We start from the raw sequence: 15832 nt of genomic DNA on the forward strand, positions 1-15832 counted from the left end.
AACCTGAATTATAGTAGAAATTTCCGTTATTTAACATTTTTGCCTAAGCTGAACATGGATGAGTAGGAACTAACCCTTCAAACATTTCCCAGATAGATTTCAAAAGCACACGTTCTATGGTTATTTCTTTTTTGTTATTTTTATTATAAACCCTTTGCCGTGGAATGAATTCTGACTCATAGCGACCCTATAGGACAGAGTAAAACTTCCCCATAGGGTTTCCAAGGAGCAGCTGATGGATTAAAACTGTCAACCTTTTGGTTAGCAGCTGAGCTCTTAACCATTGTGCCACCAGGGTTCCTTTTTTTTTTTTTTTTTAAATCATTGACATTTTCAAATACATCCCAGAGTACAGGGGCAATAATGCAATGAACCTCTACATCAGGGAGCCAGTTAGAGCAATGGTCAACATATGGCCAAGCCATGCTTTTTCTCCCCACAGACAATTTTAAACCAAATCCCAGGCATGTAATTTCATTTGTATATTCTTCATTAAGTATGTGATTACCTTTTTCAACATCCAAGGGAGCTCCAAGGGAATATTGTTCCTATTCTCATTTGTTGGATGTACAGAGCGAGTCTTTCAGAACCATCTGTCTAGAGGAGGCACCTTCTCCACCCTTTCCTATGCTTGATCCGAACACATTGTGATTGTGCTCATGGCCAGCAGTGTTCACACATGTAAGTTCTGGTTGTATGAGTAGCTTTGACAACTGCCTCGAACCAACCGTAAGGCAGAGTGTAGGAACTGTGAGCTGCAGGAGACTCAAGGGACCACATTTTGGCTGTATTCCACATGGTGCCACTTAGCCACTTTTGTTCCTTTCTTACCTCTTATTGCTTCATATAAAGGAAATCAGGAGAGCTTCCAGTTCAGGTACAAGAGGGTTAATGTTGGAGAGTTTAAAACTCTTTTAAGATATATGCTTGGGTCTGTGCAGTCACAACCCAATGAGAATTTTTATTTAAAAAAGAAAAGCAATCAAACACCAAAAAAAAGAAATCCAAACCATTTAAAAAACCTAGGGTTCTTTAAGATCCTTGAGGCCATTATTTCAATTGCCATATTTACTATGACCCCATGTATTTTCCAAAGAGGATGAAAACAGAACTAATTTTTTGTTTAACCATCCAGGAATTAGAACTATTCTAAGGGCACTGGTGGCGCAGTGGTTAACAGCTCGGCTGCTAACCGAAAGGTCAGCAGTTTGAATCCACCGGCTACTCCTTGGAAACCCTATGGGGCAGTTCTACTCCGTCCTGTGTGGTCGCCATGAGTCGGAATCAACTCAGTGGCAAAGGGTTTTTGGTTTTTGTTCTGGCATATGTAGCTCTTGAGCACTAGAAATGTGGTTAGTCTGACTTAAGATGCACTGTACATATAAACACCACATTCCAAAGACTTGAGTACAAGACAAAAGAAGGTAAAATGTCTTGATGTTTTTTATTGATTGCATGTTGAAATGATGATATTTTGGATATATTGGTTTAAATAAAGTATACAGTATTATTAAAACTATGTTCACTTGTTTCTTTGTACTTTTTTCATGTAGATATTAGAAAATGTAAAATTACATATGTGGCTCATTATATTTCTATTGGACACTGCTTAAAACTAGAAATTCAGTAATTGAAATGTCCTATAATAAAAAAAGAAAAAAAAGAATTTTTTCTTTTTTTATTATCCTGCTTTATGTGCATTGCTGCTAATTATAGCCTTTAACAAAATGTAAATTAAATTGTAAATAGGTCCAAATTCAACATGTCCTTTTTATTTTGTTTAGAGTTTGACAGGAGGAGCCAAAGGAGGTGTCCATTGTACAGATGTAACAAATGCCAGTAGGACGATGCTTTTTAACATTCATTCTTTGGAATGGGATAAAGAGCTCTGCGAGTAAGTTATGTTTTGCCAGAAGTGTAGTTTTCCGGATATGTTGCCTGTTTATAACCTAAATCTTACTATTCTCTAATATCTGTGGGGCACCAAAATTTAATCGTTGGTATTTCAACTACCATGTGGGTGGTGTAGACTAGTCTATATTGTGTGTTTTTGTAAGAGAGACTATTATTGCCTATATAACAAGCAGGCTAATTTATTGTCTTGATTATTCTGCAAGGAAGATTAGAGTCCTTTAGAAAAGTTCCATTTCCGTATTCTTTTAAATTTTTGTTTGTTTGTATCAAGTTAGAATCATACAACTAAGTCTGCTGGATTATTTTTCTGTTGCTATTTACTCAAATACATCCATTTTCTAATGTTATTTACATTTTTGGCTTTAAAGTACATAAAGGGTTCCAGACGTTTATTTAAAACAGTGTTATATACATAATAAGATCTTACTGTTTTTTCAGCTTTTTTGGAGTTCCAATGGCGATTCTTCCCAATGTCCGGAGTTGTTCTGAGATCTATGGCCTCATGGTAAAAAAGAAAAACCCTTACCTTGTCTTTCTTTTTAAAAAAAAAACTTTACTCTTCAGAATTCAAAAATCAAATGTGTTACATTTTACAGTTTAAGAGATCTGTGACTTTCTGTGAATGTTGGCAGTATGTAAAATTAGGATTTATTATTGTTTAAATAGTTCTATAACCTAGAAAAATATGAGAGTCCTTTTAATTAACTACAGAGGGTGGCATGGGACTGTTTAACCCAGTTTATTCTTATAATCCAAATAACTTTAGTAATTGTGATATCTGTTTTTAATTTATAGGAGGAACTCACATATTTGTGGTATTCTTTTTCCTGTTAAATCTCTTTTAATGATCAAAACATGTTATGTATTAGATTCCTTGACAGCCTGAGTGGAACTTTAGCCAAGAAACTGAAAGCAAAGGGTCTGTTTTTGATTTGTGATTGCTAATTAAACTAGTTTCCATAATGGACATTTTTACTGTTGGCTTCATTGACACTCAGAAGAATAGTTTTAGCAAAAAGTGTCCTTAGCATCACTGAGGATCCCAGATTAAACATTAGGAATGAAAACCTGTAAGAGAATTGGACTGGTGTTTAAGCACAAAAATCTGAAACTCATGATTCAATTTAGGAATAAATATGAATTGCAAATATATTTTATATATATATATATATATATATAGTTTGGGTATTCCATGAAAAATGTTAGAAATTCCTGCAGAGTTATAATAGAGTTGAACACTAAGTGCTCTGGATAAAGTTTAGGCAGGAATTTTTAAATATTTCACATATATAAAGTAGGCCTCCCTTATCCACAGGGGATCTATTCCAAGACCCCCAGTGAATGCCTGAAACCATGGAAAGTACTGAAGCCTATATATACTATATATTTTTTATACATGCATACCTCTGATAAAGTTTATAAAGTAAGAAATTAACAATAATAATAAAATAGAAGCACTTTGCGGTTCTCTTTGGCAGATCTGAATTGCCAGCATTGCTACTCTTGAGCATTAGGGCATTTATTAAGTAAGATAAAGGTTACTGGAACACAAGCCCTAGAAACAGTGGTTGACCTCAGGGTAACTGGAAGTGCAGAAAGTGAAACCATAGATGGAATAGTGGGGGGCACTACTGTATTAAAGCTTTTTAAGGAAACATGGAATTTTCTTTTTAAGTCACGGCTTACTACAATAAAAGTGCTTCAATAGTTTCATAGCTGCCAACAAAAACTGCCTTGGATCAGGGGAGAAGACTGTTTTTGAGAAATAGTTTCAAAGGAGGGTTGAAAAACATTTAACTGGACTAGTTGTCTCTTGCATTTAAAATATTATGCTTCTGTCCCCCTTTTTCCCCCTTGCTGACTATAGAAAATCTCTCATAGCCTGGTGAGTAGGTTGCCCACCAATTATGCTACCCATTCATCTGGAAAAGATACAGTGCATTTCCATTTATGTTTAGACAACCAAAAAAGTCTATTTGCTAAACAGATGTGTCTAGAATTTCTGTGAGCCTCTAAGGGTAAGAGCTACGGCTGCTAACCAATTTCGGCAGTTTGAATCCACCAGCTGCTCCTTGGAAACCCTATGGGGAAGTTCTACTCCGTCCTATAGGGTTGCTATGAGTCAGAATCAATTCGACAGCAATGGGTTTGGCTTTTTGGTTTGGGGTAGTCAGGTTCTAGTAGTTTTTGTTTTTTTAACTTAATCATGTTATTTATTTTTCAGTTTTCTATAAAACTGAGGAAACCCTGGTGGTGTAGTGGTTAAGTGCTACAGCTACTAACCAAGAGGTCGGCAGTTCGAATCCACCAGGCGCTCCTTGGAAACTCTGTGGGGCAGTTCTACTCTGTCCTATAGGGTCGCTATGAGTCGGAATCGACTCGACGGCAGCCGGTTTTATAAGACTGAGAGAGTGTTTCTAAAATAAAAAGACTAAGGCAGTTCCTGGAATAAGAAATTCTCATGTTCCCCATTACAAAGTACAATTTGAGTTTTATCATAATAGGGAGAGTAGGTATGGGTTTTTAAATGTCCTAGACATCTCTTAAATAGTAGCTTGACTAACTTATTAGACCAATTAGTTGGAAATGCGCTGTCACTTTTTCTGCATGTTTCACCAGAGTCTGCTGCCAGGAATCCGCCAGAGGCCCCTCCCCATGAAGAAAACAGAGCAGTTTACATGCCCGAATGCATGTAGTAGATTCTTCGGGTAGTTTGATTAATTTCGAAAGTATAAGCAAAGACTATTATTTCCTATTAATCTGCTTTAAGACCTTTAACCTCTTATTACATTTACCCTTATTATCCAGGTTCAGATATTCACAGAATGTATACAGTAAATAAAAGTGGTAGGTCTTGAATGAACCAGAAAGCTTGAAAGAAATAAAATAATGGATATCTGGGGTGGTGTTTTCTATTATCAAAAGGTTTCCCCATATTTCCGTGTCCTCATAACCACGTGAGGTAGATTTTGTTTAACAGAGATAGGGAGCCTGAAGCTCCCAGATGTCGGAGACTTGCTCACAAATGGCAGAGTGAGGGGTCAGTCAAAAGCTTTAGTTTAGTGTGCTCTTTCTTTTGGAAACCCTGGTGGCGTAGTGGTTAAGAGGTACGACTGCTAACCAAAAGGTTGGCGGTTCGAACCCACCAGACACTCCTTGGAAACTATGGGGCAGTTGTAATCTGTCCTATAGGGTCACTATGAGTCGGAATCGACTTGATGGCAACGGCTTTGGTTTTTTTGGGTTTTCTTACTTTAAGGATCACCTTCTTTCCCCCTAACTCCTTAAAATCAGTAAGAATTACTTGGTGAAATACACAATCAGCTACTCAAATCTTGTTTTTCTTCCTAGAGTGCTGTGTTTGAGCAAACCAAAACCCACTATTTGTAACATAAATTATCACTTGCTTATGTAAACTTGAAAAATAATGTTTGCGGTAAACACATAATATCCAAAAACTGAAAACTTTTGTACTTCTTACTTGCATGTCTTAAGACCAGTTTGAGTAGAAAGAAGTATTGCTGAAATGCAGCCTTCCAAAATAAATATGTTCCATGCTAGCTTGACAGATACTCTGTGTTCGTGTTAAAGGATATGTTAGTCATTTCTTGATAACGACAATAGTAACAAAGTGTACTAATGGACTTCGGTGATCAAGTAGCCCAGCCCCCATTTTGTAGATACACAAATTGATGCATAGAGAAGTTTCAGCAGCTTGCTCAGTGGCTTACCACTAACTAGTAGCTGAACCAGGAGTAAAGCCCAGGTCTCCTGACTCCCCCATCCATTATTCTTATGTTCTTTCTATAACGCCATGTCTCTTCTTGTAATTCTAAGAATACTTCTAGCGTCTATCTCTATTACTCATGCAGTTAAAACACTTGCTTGGTCTCGTCTGCCCACATGCCAGAGCATGTTGCTGTTTGTGTTGATTAATGTTGTAGTTATGTTAATAAAGCCAAAAGTTTATGATTATTCATAATCCTTTTTTAAAATTTCATTAGAAAGCTGGGGCCTTGGAAGGTGTGCCAATATCCGGGGTAAGTTTTAACACCAAACGTTTCCCTGCCACTCCTCAACCCTACCCCCTTTCTTCCTGTATCTTAGAAAATCTATCACCCCCTTCCTAAACTGTAGCTAATGGGTAACATTAGCAGAATTGGCTGATTCTTGTTCTTATGTGACAAAGTGTGAGTCACTGAGAATCTTTTGAATAAATGAACGAATGATTTCTCTAACTGGGAAAAATGGCCAGATGGAAGAAATGCTAGAAACGGACAATTCATTTCTTGCTAAAGGAAAAAGAAGTCCTCTGACGATGCTTAGATAGGGAATTAATAAATGTTGTTTTAGTTAGTTATACTTTATTGTCATTTATACTTGCAGTGCTTGGGAGACCAGTCTGCTGCATTAGTGGGACAAATGTGCTTTCGGGATGGACAAGCCAAAAACACGTGAGTTTAAGACACAGACCTAAAAACCAATAACTGACTAAAATGGAAAACGAATAACTGACTAGAATGGTGTTTTGTTTATTTTCCCCTTCTGGTGCTTTTAATGAGGAAAAGGCTTTTGAAGTTCTTCCAAGGCTGAAAATCAATAGCTTCCTAGATCCAATATGGATATATAAATTTGTTACCATTTGTTTTCCTTCATCTTCATCATACCATATGTAAAGATACTGCCGAAGCTTATGAATACTGCCTTAGTTTTCTAGTGCTCCTATAACACAAATACCACAAGTGCGTGGCTTTAAAGAAGAGACTTTTTTTTTCTCACAATTGTGGAAGCTAGAAGTCTGAATTCACGGCTTCTGCTCTAGAAGAAGGCTGTCTGGGCTGTAGGGGAAGATCCATGTCTCTTCCTGCTTCTGTAGCCCTTGGCAATCCTAGAGGGGTCTATCTTTCCTCTAGTTGGTGCTTGTCTTCTTTATCTAATCTGCTCTTTTGATAACTCAGAAGTGATTAGGTTTAGGGCACACCCTACACTGCTATAACCTCATTAACACAACAAAGAAATACCTAGTTCCAAATAAGATTACATCTATAGGTGTAGGGGTTAGGATTCCAACACATATTTTAACCCAAAAATACAAACCCATTGCCATCTAGTTGATTCCGACTCATAGTGACCCTATAGGACAGAGTAGACCTGCCCGATAGGGTTTTCCAGGAGTGCCTGGTGGATTCGAACTGCCAACCTTTTGGTTAGCAGCCACAGCTCTTAACCACTGTGCCACCAGGATTTCCACACACATTTTGGCAGGATGCGATTCAGTCCATAACAGAGGCCTTCATTTATAAAAGTTAATGCCTTTTTCATCCCAGAAACTAAATTTTGGTTTTAAAGTATCGATGAATAGTCATGCTCTGTTTAGGGAGGTGAGGGGAGAGGAGGTAGGAAAGAGCCATAATTTAAACTACAATTTTCAGTCTTTTATTCCTGCCCAAGTCTTTCTTACTGTAATTATGAAGTCATATTTTTATGGAATTTTCAATATTCTGGGCTCCTTATCTGAATTTTCTCCTTTGACAAGAAGCAGAAAGAATGATAGAAATGGAGACTTGGTGTATTTTCTGCTAAGCTCATCTTCTTATTACTCACACGTGTGGAACCTCTGAGACGCTTCATATCTGCAAGTCATAAGATCACTCCCACTTTCCGATGAGAAACACAGATGCTCAGAAAGGTTAAGAGGCTTTCCTAAAATCATTGCACTGATGCAAATCAGAGCCTGGCCTTAAATCCACCTCTTCTGACTAAATCCGGAGCTCTTTCTTTCTACTGCCTCATTAACCATACTTATTAGAGTCTCTTTTTGACATTAAAAAAAAAAAAAACCCACTACTTTCATATATTGATGAACAGAAACACATATGCTTTAAAAAGTAGAAATACTAATTGTAATTAGAACAGAAGCTCAGCAAATGGATATTGTGTTACAGATATTTAGTCTAGCAGGGTCAGCCGTCATCATGCAGGAGTGTGACATTATTTGTGGGAGCGGTTTTTTGGGCAAGGAGATCTGAAAATTCTTTGCAGAACATGGTAACCTGAGGTTACTCTCGGGAGAATTTGAATCAAGCGTGAGTTTGGAGACACATTCTTTGAATTCTGGGTTCCAGGCAGCTGAATCAGGAGTCAAGAGAAATAAGATAGAAAAATAAACTATTTTCCCCCTTCTTTCTCCCTCTGCTAGGAATACGAATGCTAATAAATCAGATGTTGTCTATATATGTCAACTGCCTAGCAAAGAATATAGCACATGACAGGCTCTCCACAAAATTGCCTGATTTTCCTCCTTTCTCTACTCCTCTGCCCCTTAAGCATTATCAGCCAAGTCCTTAAATGATGACTTAAAGTTAGAGAGTGCTTTCGAGTACATCTGCAACAGCTGCAGGTTACTGGAGGGAAATAACAAATTCTACACATTATTTTAAGATCTTTGATCTTACATTTTTCTTTTTGCGGGGAGAGAACACAAATACACGATCATTGTAATTCAGAAGTTAGTGCTATAAGAAACTTTGAAGTAATGCCGTTGGGCTTCAAAGGGAGGGGAGAAAAATCACAAAAGGTTACGTTAGTGAAGAGGTGCTTTGAAGAATCAGTGATGCTGGCAGGTGGAGGGAGCGCAGTAAACAAAGGTACAAATAAAGAAACTGAAGATCAAGGGAGGGAAGTGGTAGGAAATAAGGCTAGAGAGGTGGATTGGGGTCATTTTTGTAAAGCTCTGAATTTCAGGCTGAGGAGATTTTTCTTCATAGACCAGTGGCAAATTTCTGGTTTATGATCTGGTGTTCAAAAATGACTGGGGCTGCTAGTTGGTAATATGGAAGTCCTAGGTCAAAGTGAGGAGAAACTAGAGACCAGGGGGCTGTGGAAGAGGCCATTACAGCCTCCTGGTATTGAGGGCATGAACTAAGGAGGATGGGGACAGAGAGGGAGGTTGTGGGTAGATATGATTGGGTATAGGGGGAAGGGAAAGGAAAAGGAGGTATTGCACCTGGTGGTTAGGTTTAGCCAAAGTAAGAAACTGATCTGAGCAGAAGAATTTCTGCTTGGGAAATATTTGTCGTTTAGTAGACTGTATATAGCATACAATTGGAATGTGGGTTGTGTCCAGTATAAAAATAGAGATTTGGGATTTCCCATATATAGACGTAATTTTCTAAGCAATAGCAGTAGATGAAATTACCAAGAAAAAGTACGTAAGTAGAGGACATACTTAGGAGAAGTAGGAGGCAGAGAATCAGAGAAATAGGAGACTGCAGTTAGTCATTAATGTGGAAATCTAGGGTAAAGATATTTAAGAGGGAGGCGTGGTCAGCAGTGCAAAATACTACTGAAAGGTCAAGGAGGCTGAGAACTGAGAACAGACTATTGGATGTAGGAATTAGGACTTCATTTGGTGACCCCAGGAATGAAAGCGTACAGGTTTCCTAGGGCTGCTGTAGCAAAATACCACAAACTGGGTGCCTTTTAAGAACAGAAATTTATTGTCTTATAGTTTTAGAGACTAGGAGTCCAAAATCAGGGTGGTAACCATGTTAATTCCTTCTGAGGGCTCTCAGAGAGGATCTGTTCCATGCCTTTCTCCTAGCTTCTGTTGATGGCCAACATTCCTTGGCTTATAGACACATCTTCACATGACTATCATCTCTCTGTCTCTGTGTATCTTCTTTTTTATAAGGACACCTGTCACAGAGAATTAGGACCCACCGTACTCCAGTATGACCTCATATTAACCTAACTGATAACATCTTTGAGGACACAATTTCCAAACAGGGTCACATTCACAGCTATACAGAGGTTAGAACTTGGACATATCTTTTTGGGGGACACAATTCAATCCATAACAGAAGTTTTAGGGGAATGATCAAGGTGGAAGCCAGGTTCCAAATGGTCACAAGAGATACAGAAAGGTAGAAAATAGATATAGCAAGACAGAAGATGCTGTTCAAGAATGCAGCCATCCACAATATAATTCTATTATGAAAACATTCTGCATCCCACTTTGAAATGTGGCGCCTGGGGTCTTAAATGCTAACAAGCGGCCATCTAAGATGCATCAATTGGTCTCAACCCTCCTGGATCAAAGGAGAATGAAGAACACCAAGGTCACAGGATAACTATGAGCCCAAGAGACAGAAAGGGCCACATGAACCAGAGACTTAACATCATCCTGAGACCAGAAGAACTAGATGGTGCCCGGCCACAATCGATGACTGCCCTGACAGGGAGCACAACAGAGAACCCCTGAGGGAGCAGGAGAACAGTGGGATGCGGACCCCAAATTCTCATAAAAAGACCAGGCTTAAAGGTCTGACTGAGACTAGAGGAGTCCCGGCGGTCATGGTCCCCAAACCTTCTGTCGGCCCAGGACAGGAACCATTCCCGAAGACAACTCATCAGACACGGAAGGGACTGGTCAGTGGGTAGGAGAGAGATGCTGATGAAGAGTGAGCTAATTATATCAGGTGGACACTTGAGACTGTGTTGGCATCTCCTGTCTGGAGGGGGGATGGGAGGATAGAGAGAGTTGGAAGCTGGCAAAATTGTCACGAAAGGAGAGACTGGAAGGGCTGACTCATTAGGGGGAGAGTAAGTGGGAGTACGGAGTAAGGTGTATATAAGCTTTTATGTGACAGACTGACTTGATTTGTAAACGTTCACTTAAAGTTCAATAAAATTTATTTAAATATATATATATATGTAAAAAAAAAAAAAAACGAATGCAGTCATCCAGGAATGGTGAGAGAGAAAGAGAGTCTGTTAGGTTAACAGTGTCCCGCAGAGTTTTGGGGATTTTGTTTCTTTTTTGTTTTAAGTTATGATAGGATCAGAGAGGATTTCTTTAGTGTCTGAGCAGAGAAGAAATGGAACTTGTAAAATAATGGGGGCGAAGTGATAGGCAGAATGAAGTCCTAAAAGAGGTTAGAGATATCTCTCTGAACCTCAGCAGGGAGACTGACAGAAGTCAATGGGAGGCCTATGGTTGAGGGTTAGGGGGTGGATTATGGGTGATTCTCATTTTACTTTTGACATCATCTGTTATCTAATATAGAATGAATGAACATGTGTTATTTGTGCATAAAATTTCTTTTTTATGAAAGAGAACCTAAGCCTCATCTCCCTTATCAGAGTCACTGACTGAGTGGGATAAAGAAGGTCTTTACCTCCTTCACAGCTTTACCCAGGGCCTCTCACCCTCATCTTGGGAGTGATCTTTGGCACACCTCTCTAAAAAAAAGGCTCTGCCAAATAGTCATGAAGGATAGCAAGCAACATTTACCTTCACAGATGTTGGAAAAGGAGGCGGAGATATTTCAAAGTCAAACATCTTTCTGGGATGTTTAAACATAGCACCATCTTGAGGAAGAATAGTAGACCACATAATTGCTGAAAGCTCCATATATATGATTGACTACTGTGAAGAAGCAGGAGCCCTGGTGACACAGTGGTTAAGTGCTTGGCTGCTAACTGAAAGGTTGGTGGTTCAAACCTACCAGCTGCTCTGAGGGAGAAAGATGTGGCAGTCTGCTTCTGTAAAGATTGCAGCCTTGGAAACCCTATGGGACAGTTCTATTCTATCCTATAGGGTTGCTGTGAGATGGAATCAACTCGACAGCACGGGTTTGGTTTTGGTTTTTGGTAACGTGAAGAATAATACAATTTTAAGGAGGAAATAATTACCTCTGTACTGCTGAGTGTTGTGGCCCAATGTAGCAATGTGACTCTCTTCATGCATTGACGATACTCATTAACAAAAACGAGGGCAACCCTCAATAAGAGGGATTGACACAATGGCTACACTACTACCTGTTGCCTTTGAGTCGATTCCGACTCGTAGCGACCCTAAAGGGCAGAGCAGAACTGCCCCATAGAGTATCCAAGAAGCACGTGGTGGATTCAAACTGCAGACCTTTTGCTTAGCAGCCATAGCTCTTAACCACTATACCACCGATGTTTCCAATGGCTACAAGCCTGGTCCTGTTCCATCTTCGTGGTAGTATGTCTGAGTCCCTGTTATACGCAAGGACACCATGAGTCAGAGCTGACTTGATGGCAATTAACTTATCATGCATACTAACTTAAGAATTCACATTCGTTTATTAAGTGCCTTGAGCCTTCACATCAGTTCTGTACTTTTAGATTTCGTACACAAATGGTCAGTACACAGAAGTGCGAAATAATTAACTTCCACTTTAATGAATATTAAAAGAGCTTAAAACGGTTTTCAGAGTCATGGCAGTAAAAAGGTGTGATTTGTGTGTTTTAATTTGTAAATGCATTGTCCTTACCTAGTATTATTTGACAAGTGTCTTTATAAACTTGTATATTCATTAATCCCGTGCTTCCTGAATGTCAGCTGTTCAGGCAGGCCAAGAATATATTTGGGTGAAAAGAGATAAAATATCTCAGCTAACTAATTATTATTCAGAACAATAAACCAAACCTGTTGCCATCGAGTCCATTCCGACTCGTAGCGACCTTATAGGACAGAGTGGAACGGCCCCAGAGGGTTTCCAAGGAGCAGGTGGTGGATTCAAAGTGCCGGCCTTTTGGTTAGCAGTCGTGGCTCTTAACCACTGAGCCATGGTGCCTGGAAAAATGTTTATCCGAAAAAAAAAAATCCCACACTTTCTGTTTGTTCCACAAGAGATAATGCAGCTGATAGCATCTGTTGACTTAGCACTAACTGGTAGTAGCTTCTGCTGGGATATCTCTGTCAGTCCCTAGACTGAGCGTTCCCTCTCAGCTGCTGGAATGTAACCTGCTAGTAGGTCACCAGTATGGTTAGAATCATGCATGGCCTATGGGAGGGAATCCAGAGCTTGGACAGGAAACTCTACTATTTATTTCCCTGTGACCCATACTGGTATCAGTTAGGGCTGCTTACCTACCCTACGCAAGTCAAAAATACTCATTAATGTCAAAGTGCCAGACTTGTTACAGAGTCCATAGCTCATACTGGTAAGGCTGCCACAAGACAAATTTAGTTCTTCCATGTCAGTGGGTTACACTCTGGGTCCTATTATCCCACCACTGTTAGAATGCCTTACCCTGCAGAGAGAATGGAAAAGGTGGGCCTTCCCTTTTTTTGCCACTCCTGTCACTATGTTCCAGTTACACTTTCCCACATTCCGGACCTTCCCTCTGTTCTGTGCCAGAAGGTAGTGTCTCCTGCCAGTTTATGATTTTATTAACGATAGAGCTAAGCTGGGTAGTTCCATTGGTGAGTGGCTGTTACCTGTGGTGGTTCGCTGCACGTGGATTATTGGTAGGAACGCAACGGAGAATTTGTTATACTTTAGTGTTTTATAAACACAGCCTTAGGCTATAACTGACTCAATGCTAAATACTATGCCTACTTTTTTTCCCCAGTAAAATTACATTAAGTATATTTTCTTGTATACTGGTCTTTAAAATACTACTCAATAAAGAGTATATGGGTCTATGGTGCATGTTAACTTTTAGAACTTTTCTAAAACTTTAAGGCTTTTATTCCATTAAATTAAATGTCAGTTTAGATTATTTCTATTACTAATGTTTCATAATTTGGTTTAATAAAAGTGACAAAGTGCTCATTCTCATTCTCTTCCTCCCCCACCCCCAACTATAGGTATGGAACAGGCTGTTTCTTACTTTGTAATACAGGCCATAAGGTTGGTTTTTTTTTTTTTTTTTTTTTTAGTAAAAGATTATTAAAAGTCTTTAAGTTCATATAAGTAACGATTGAGCATAATTTGCTGTTAAGTTGCTTTTGAGTTGTCAGCTTTCCTTTAATCCTTAGCAGTCAGAATCAACTTGACAGCAGCTAACAACAGGCTATTTGTGTTTTTAATTGTGTTGGTGGGAAATCTAGACTGGGACTTTGTCAGATTCTTAATACAGCTCTAATTTAAAAGAAGGAGTAGACTTTGTATAGTTGTGTGTTATTTTTAATACTGAGAGCTTTGACTCTTGTTATTATTGTGTGCTGTTGAGTAGATTCCAATTCATAGCAACCCTATAGAACAGAGTATAGCTCCATAGGGTTTCCAAGGAGCCACTGGTGGATTCAAACTGCCAACCTTTTCGTTAGCAGCCTGAGCTCTTTACCACTATGTTACCAGAGTTCCACTTTGACTGTTAAGATTTACTTATCATTTATTCTTTAAATTGCCATATCTATTGAATTATTTTGCTTTAAAGAAGAAAACGTTCTCGTGCTGTATTTTTATTTTCCTGACTTTGGAAATCTCTTCTGTTCCATGCAGTGTGTATTTTCTGACCATGGCCTTCTGACCACGGTGGCTTACAAACTAGGCAGAGACAAGCCGGTATATTATGCACTGGAAGTAAGTTTTTTTTAAATCATTGTGGCTGATATAACAAACATTGAAAGCTGATGAAAATTATAATGTTTTCTAATACCTTTTCTGGTAAGGAACCTTGTCCTGAGCTGAGAATTAGGACTCCCAGGAGACCTTGACTTTATTGGTTCTTCGGTTCTTATACCAACTAGTCACGTAATCTTGGGCATATTACTTGACCACTCTGCAATATAAGGTTTTTCTATCTCTAAAGTTTAATAAAAGGGTTGACTTGATCGCAAACATTTCTTTGAACCTGAAAATGTTTTTATAACTGAAACAGAGAACCAGTGGACAAAAAAAGGCAGAGCAGCTCTCTTCACTTGTCTCCCCAGAAAATAAATTTCGTGTCACATTTTGATGTGGGAAGGAAAGCGAGGAGATTTATGCCATTTACCACTAGAAGCATTTGTCTTACGCACGTTTGTAAATTATAGTAGGAATATGTTGGTCTAAGTTTATAGGGTATGGTGCATGCATATTATGCTTATAATTCCACAGACATTGGAAGCATTTATCAAGTCAAAGAAGCAGCGCTGTTTTTGTAAAATCAAATGCATGTTTCTAAGTGTGGCTTTGCTATTAGTTTTGAAATGGCTACTTTGTAAAGTACAAGTGTAAAATGGCTCTGAGAACTTATTGACGCCTATTTCCTGGAGTCTGATAATAATTTGTCCTTAGGTTTTAGGCTTCTGTTTATAGTTAAAACATTTTATCAGTTGTTATGCCTAAAGCACGAGGAATGTTAGTTTATTTAGTCTTTTTTTTTTTTTTTTGGCATAAGCACTCTAATCCCCCCAGCCCTTTTTCTATGGATAGAAAAATTACTATAAACTTGTTCTGTGTATTAAAGATATCGTAACACTTCTCAGAACCTAAAATCCTCTCTCTCTCCTTCCCTTTCCCTCCCATGGAAAGTACTTAGCACTAGGCTTGTAGAATATACTCCTGCTAATTGTTTCCTGTAATAATGGATAGTAAGTTCTCTTTATTCTTATACAGGAGGCAATTAGTGGTTTAGAATTATAGATGCCTTAGACCTGGAAAGGAGCCCTGGTGGCACAGTGTTTCAGCGTTCAGCTGCTAACCAAAAGGTCGGCAGTTCGAATTCACCAGCTGCTCTTTGGAAACCTTATGAGGTATTTCTACTCTGTCCTATAGGGTCGCTATGAGTCAGAATTGACTTTACAGCAACAGGTTTGGTTTTAGACCTGGAAAGTGCAATCATGTTATCCTGTTTAAAGTTCTCATTTACCCTTTTTTCTTATACACGTAATAATTACTACCGTTTTCTTTGCAATCAATGGTAAATGATATTTATTTGTTTATTTTATCGATTTCCGTGTCCACTATCATTTTTTGGACCCACACCTTTTACTATGTCCCCTGTTCTACTTTTTTCTTCCCGCGGGTCACCCTTTCATATTTCTTTTAGTAAGTGCCTTGGGTGGTAAGCCTAGTCTTTTTATGGCTGCCTTTGTTTTGCCCTCACTCTGGGGGTGGGTGGGTATAAAGTCCTAGATTAATAGTTGTTTTTCCCATATCCCTTCTGGACATTT

General features: G+C 38.8%; 1 protein-coding gene across 5 annotated transcripts in view; it reads left to right on the forward strand.

Annotated features, from left to right (window-relative positions):
* GK (glycerol kinase) overlaps positions 1 to 15832 on the forward strand; it is a 66527-nt gene that overhangs the window by 32192 nt on the left and 18503 nt on the right. For 3 of the 5 annotated variants that reach the window (XM_023539135.2, XM_023539133.2, XM_010599735.3), the window contains 7 exons: positions 1785 to 1894; positions 2353 to 2419; positions 3782 to 3799; positions 5919 to 5954; positions 6301 to 6368; positions 13541 to 13583; positions 14178 to 14258. In XM_023539135.2, coding sequence (XP_023394903.1) covers positions 1785 to 1894; positions 2353 to 2419; positions 3782 to 3799; positions 5919 to 5954; positions 6301 to 6368; positions 13541 to 13583; positions 14178 to 14258 — 423 coding nt within the window. The remainder of the gene's footprint in view (positions 1 to 1784; positions 1895 to 2352; positions 2420 to 3781; positions 3800 to 5918; positions 5955 to 6300; positions 6369 to 13540; positions 13584 to 14177; positions 14259 to 15832) is intronic. The other 2 variants (XM_023539134.2, XM_023539136.2) reach the window with 1 other exon arrangement.

The sequence above is a fragment of the Loxodonta africana genome, chromosome X, assembly GCF_030014295.1.
Source record: "Loxodonta africana isolate mLoxAfr1 chromosome X, mLoxAfr1.hap2, whole genome shotgun sequence".
Taxonomy (NCBI): Eukaryota; Metazoa; Chordata; class Mammalia; order Proboscidea; family Elephantidae; genus Loxodonta; species Loxodonta africana.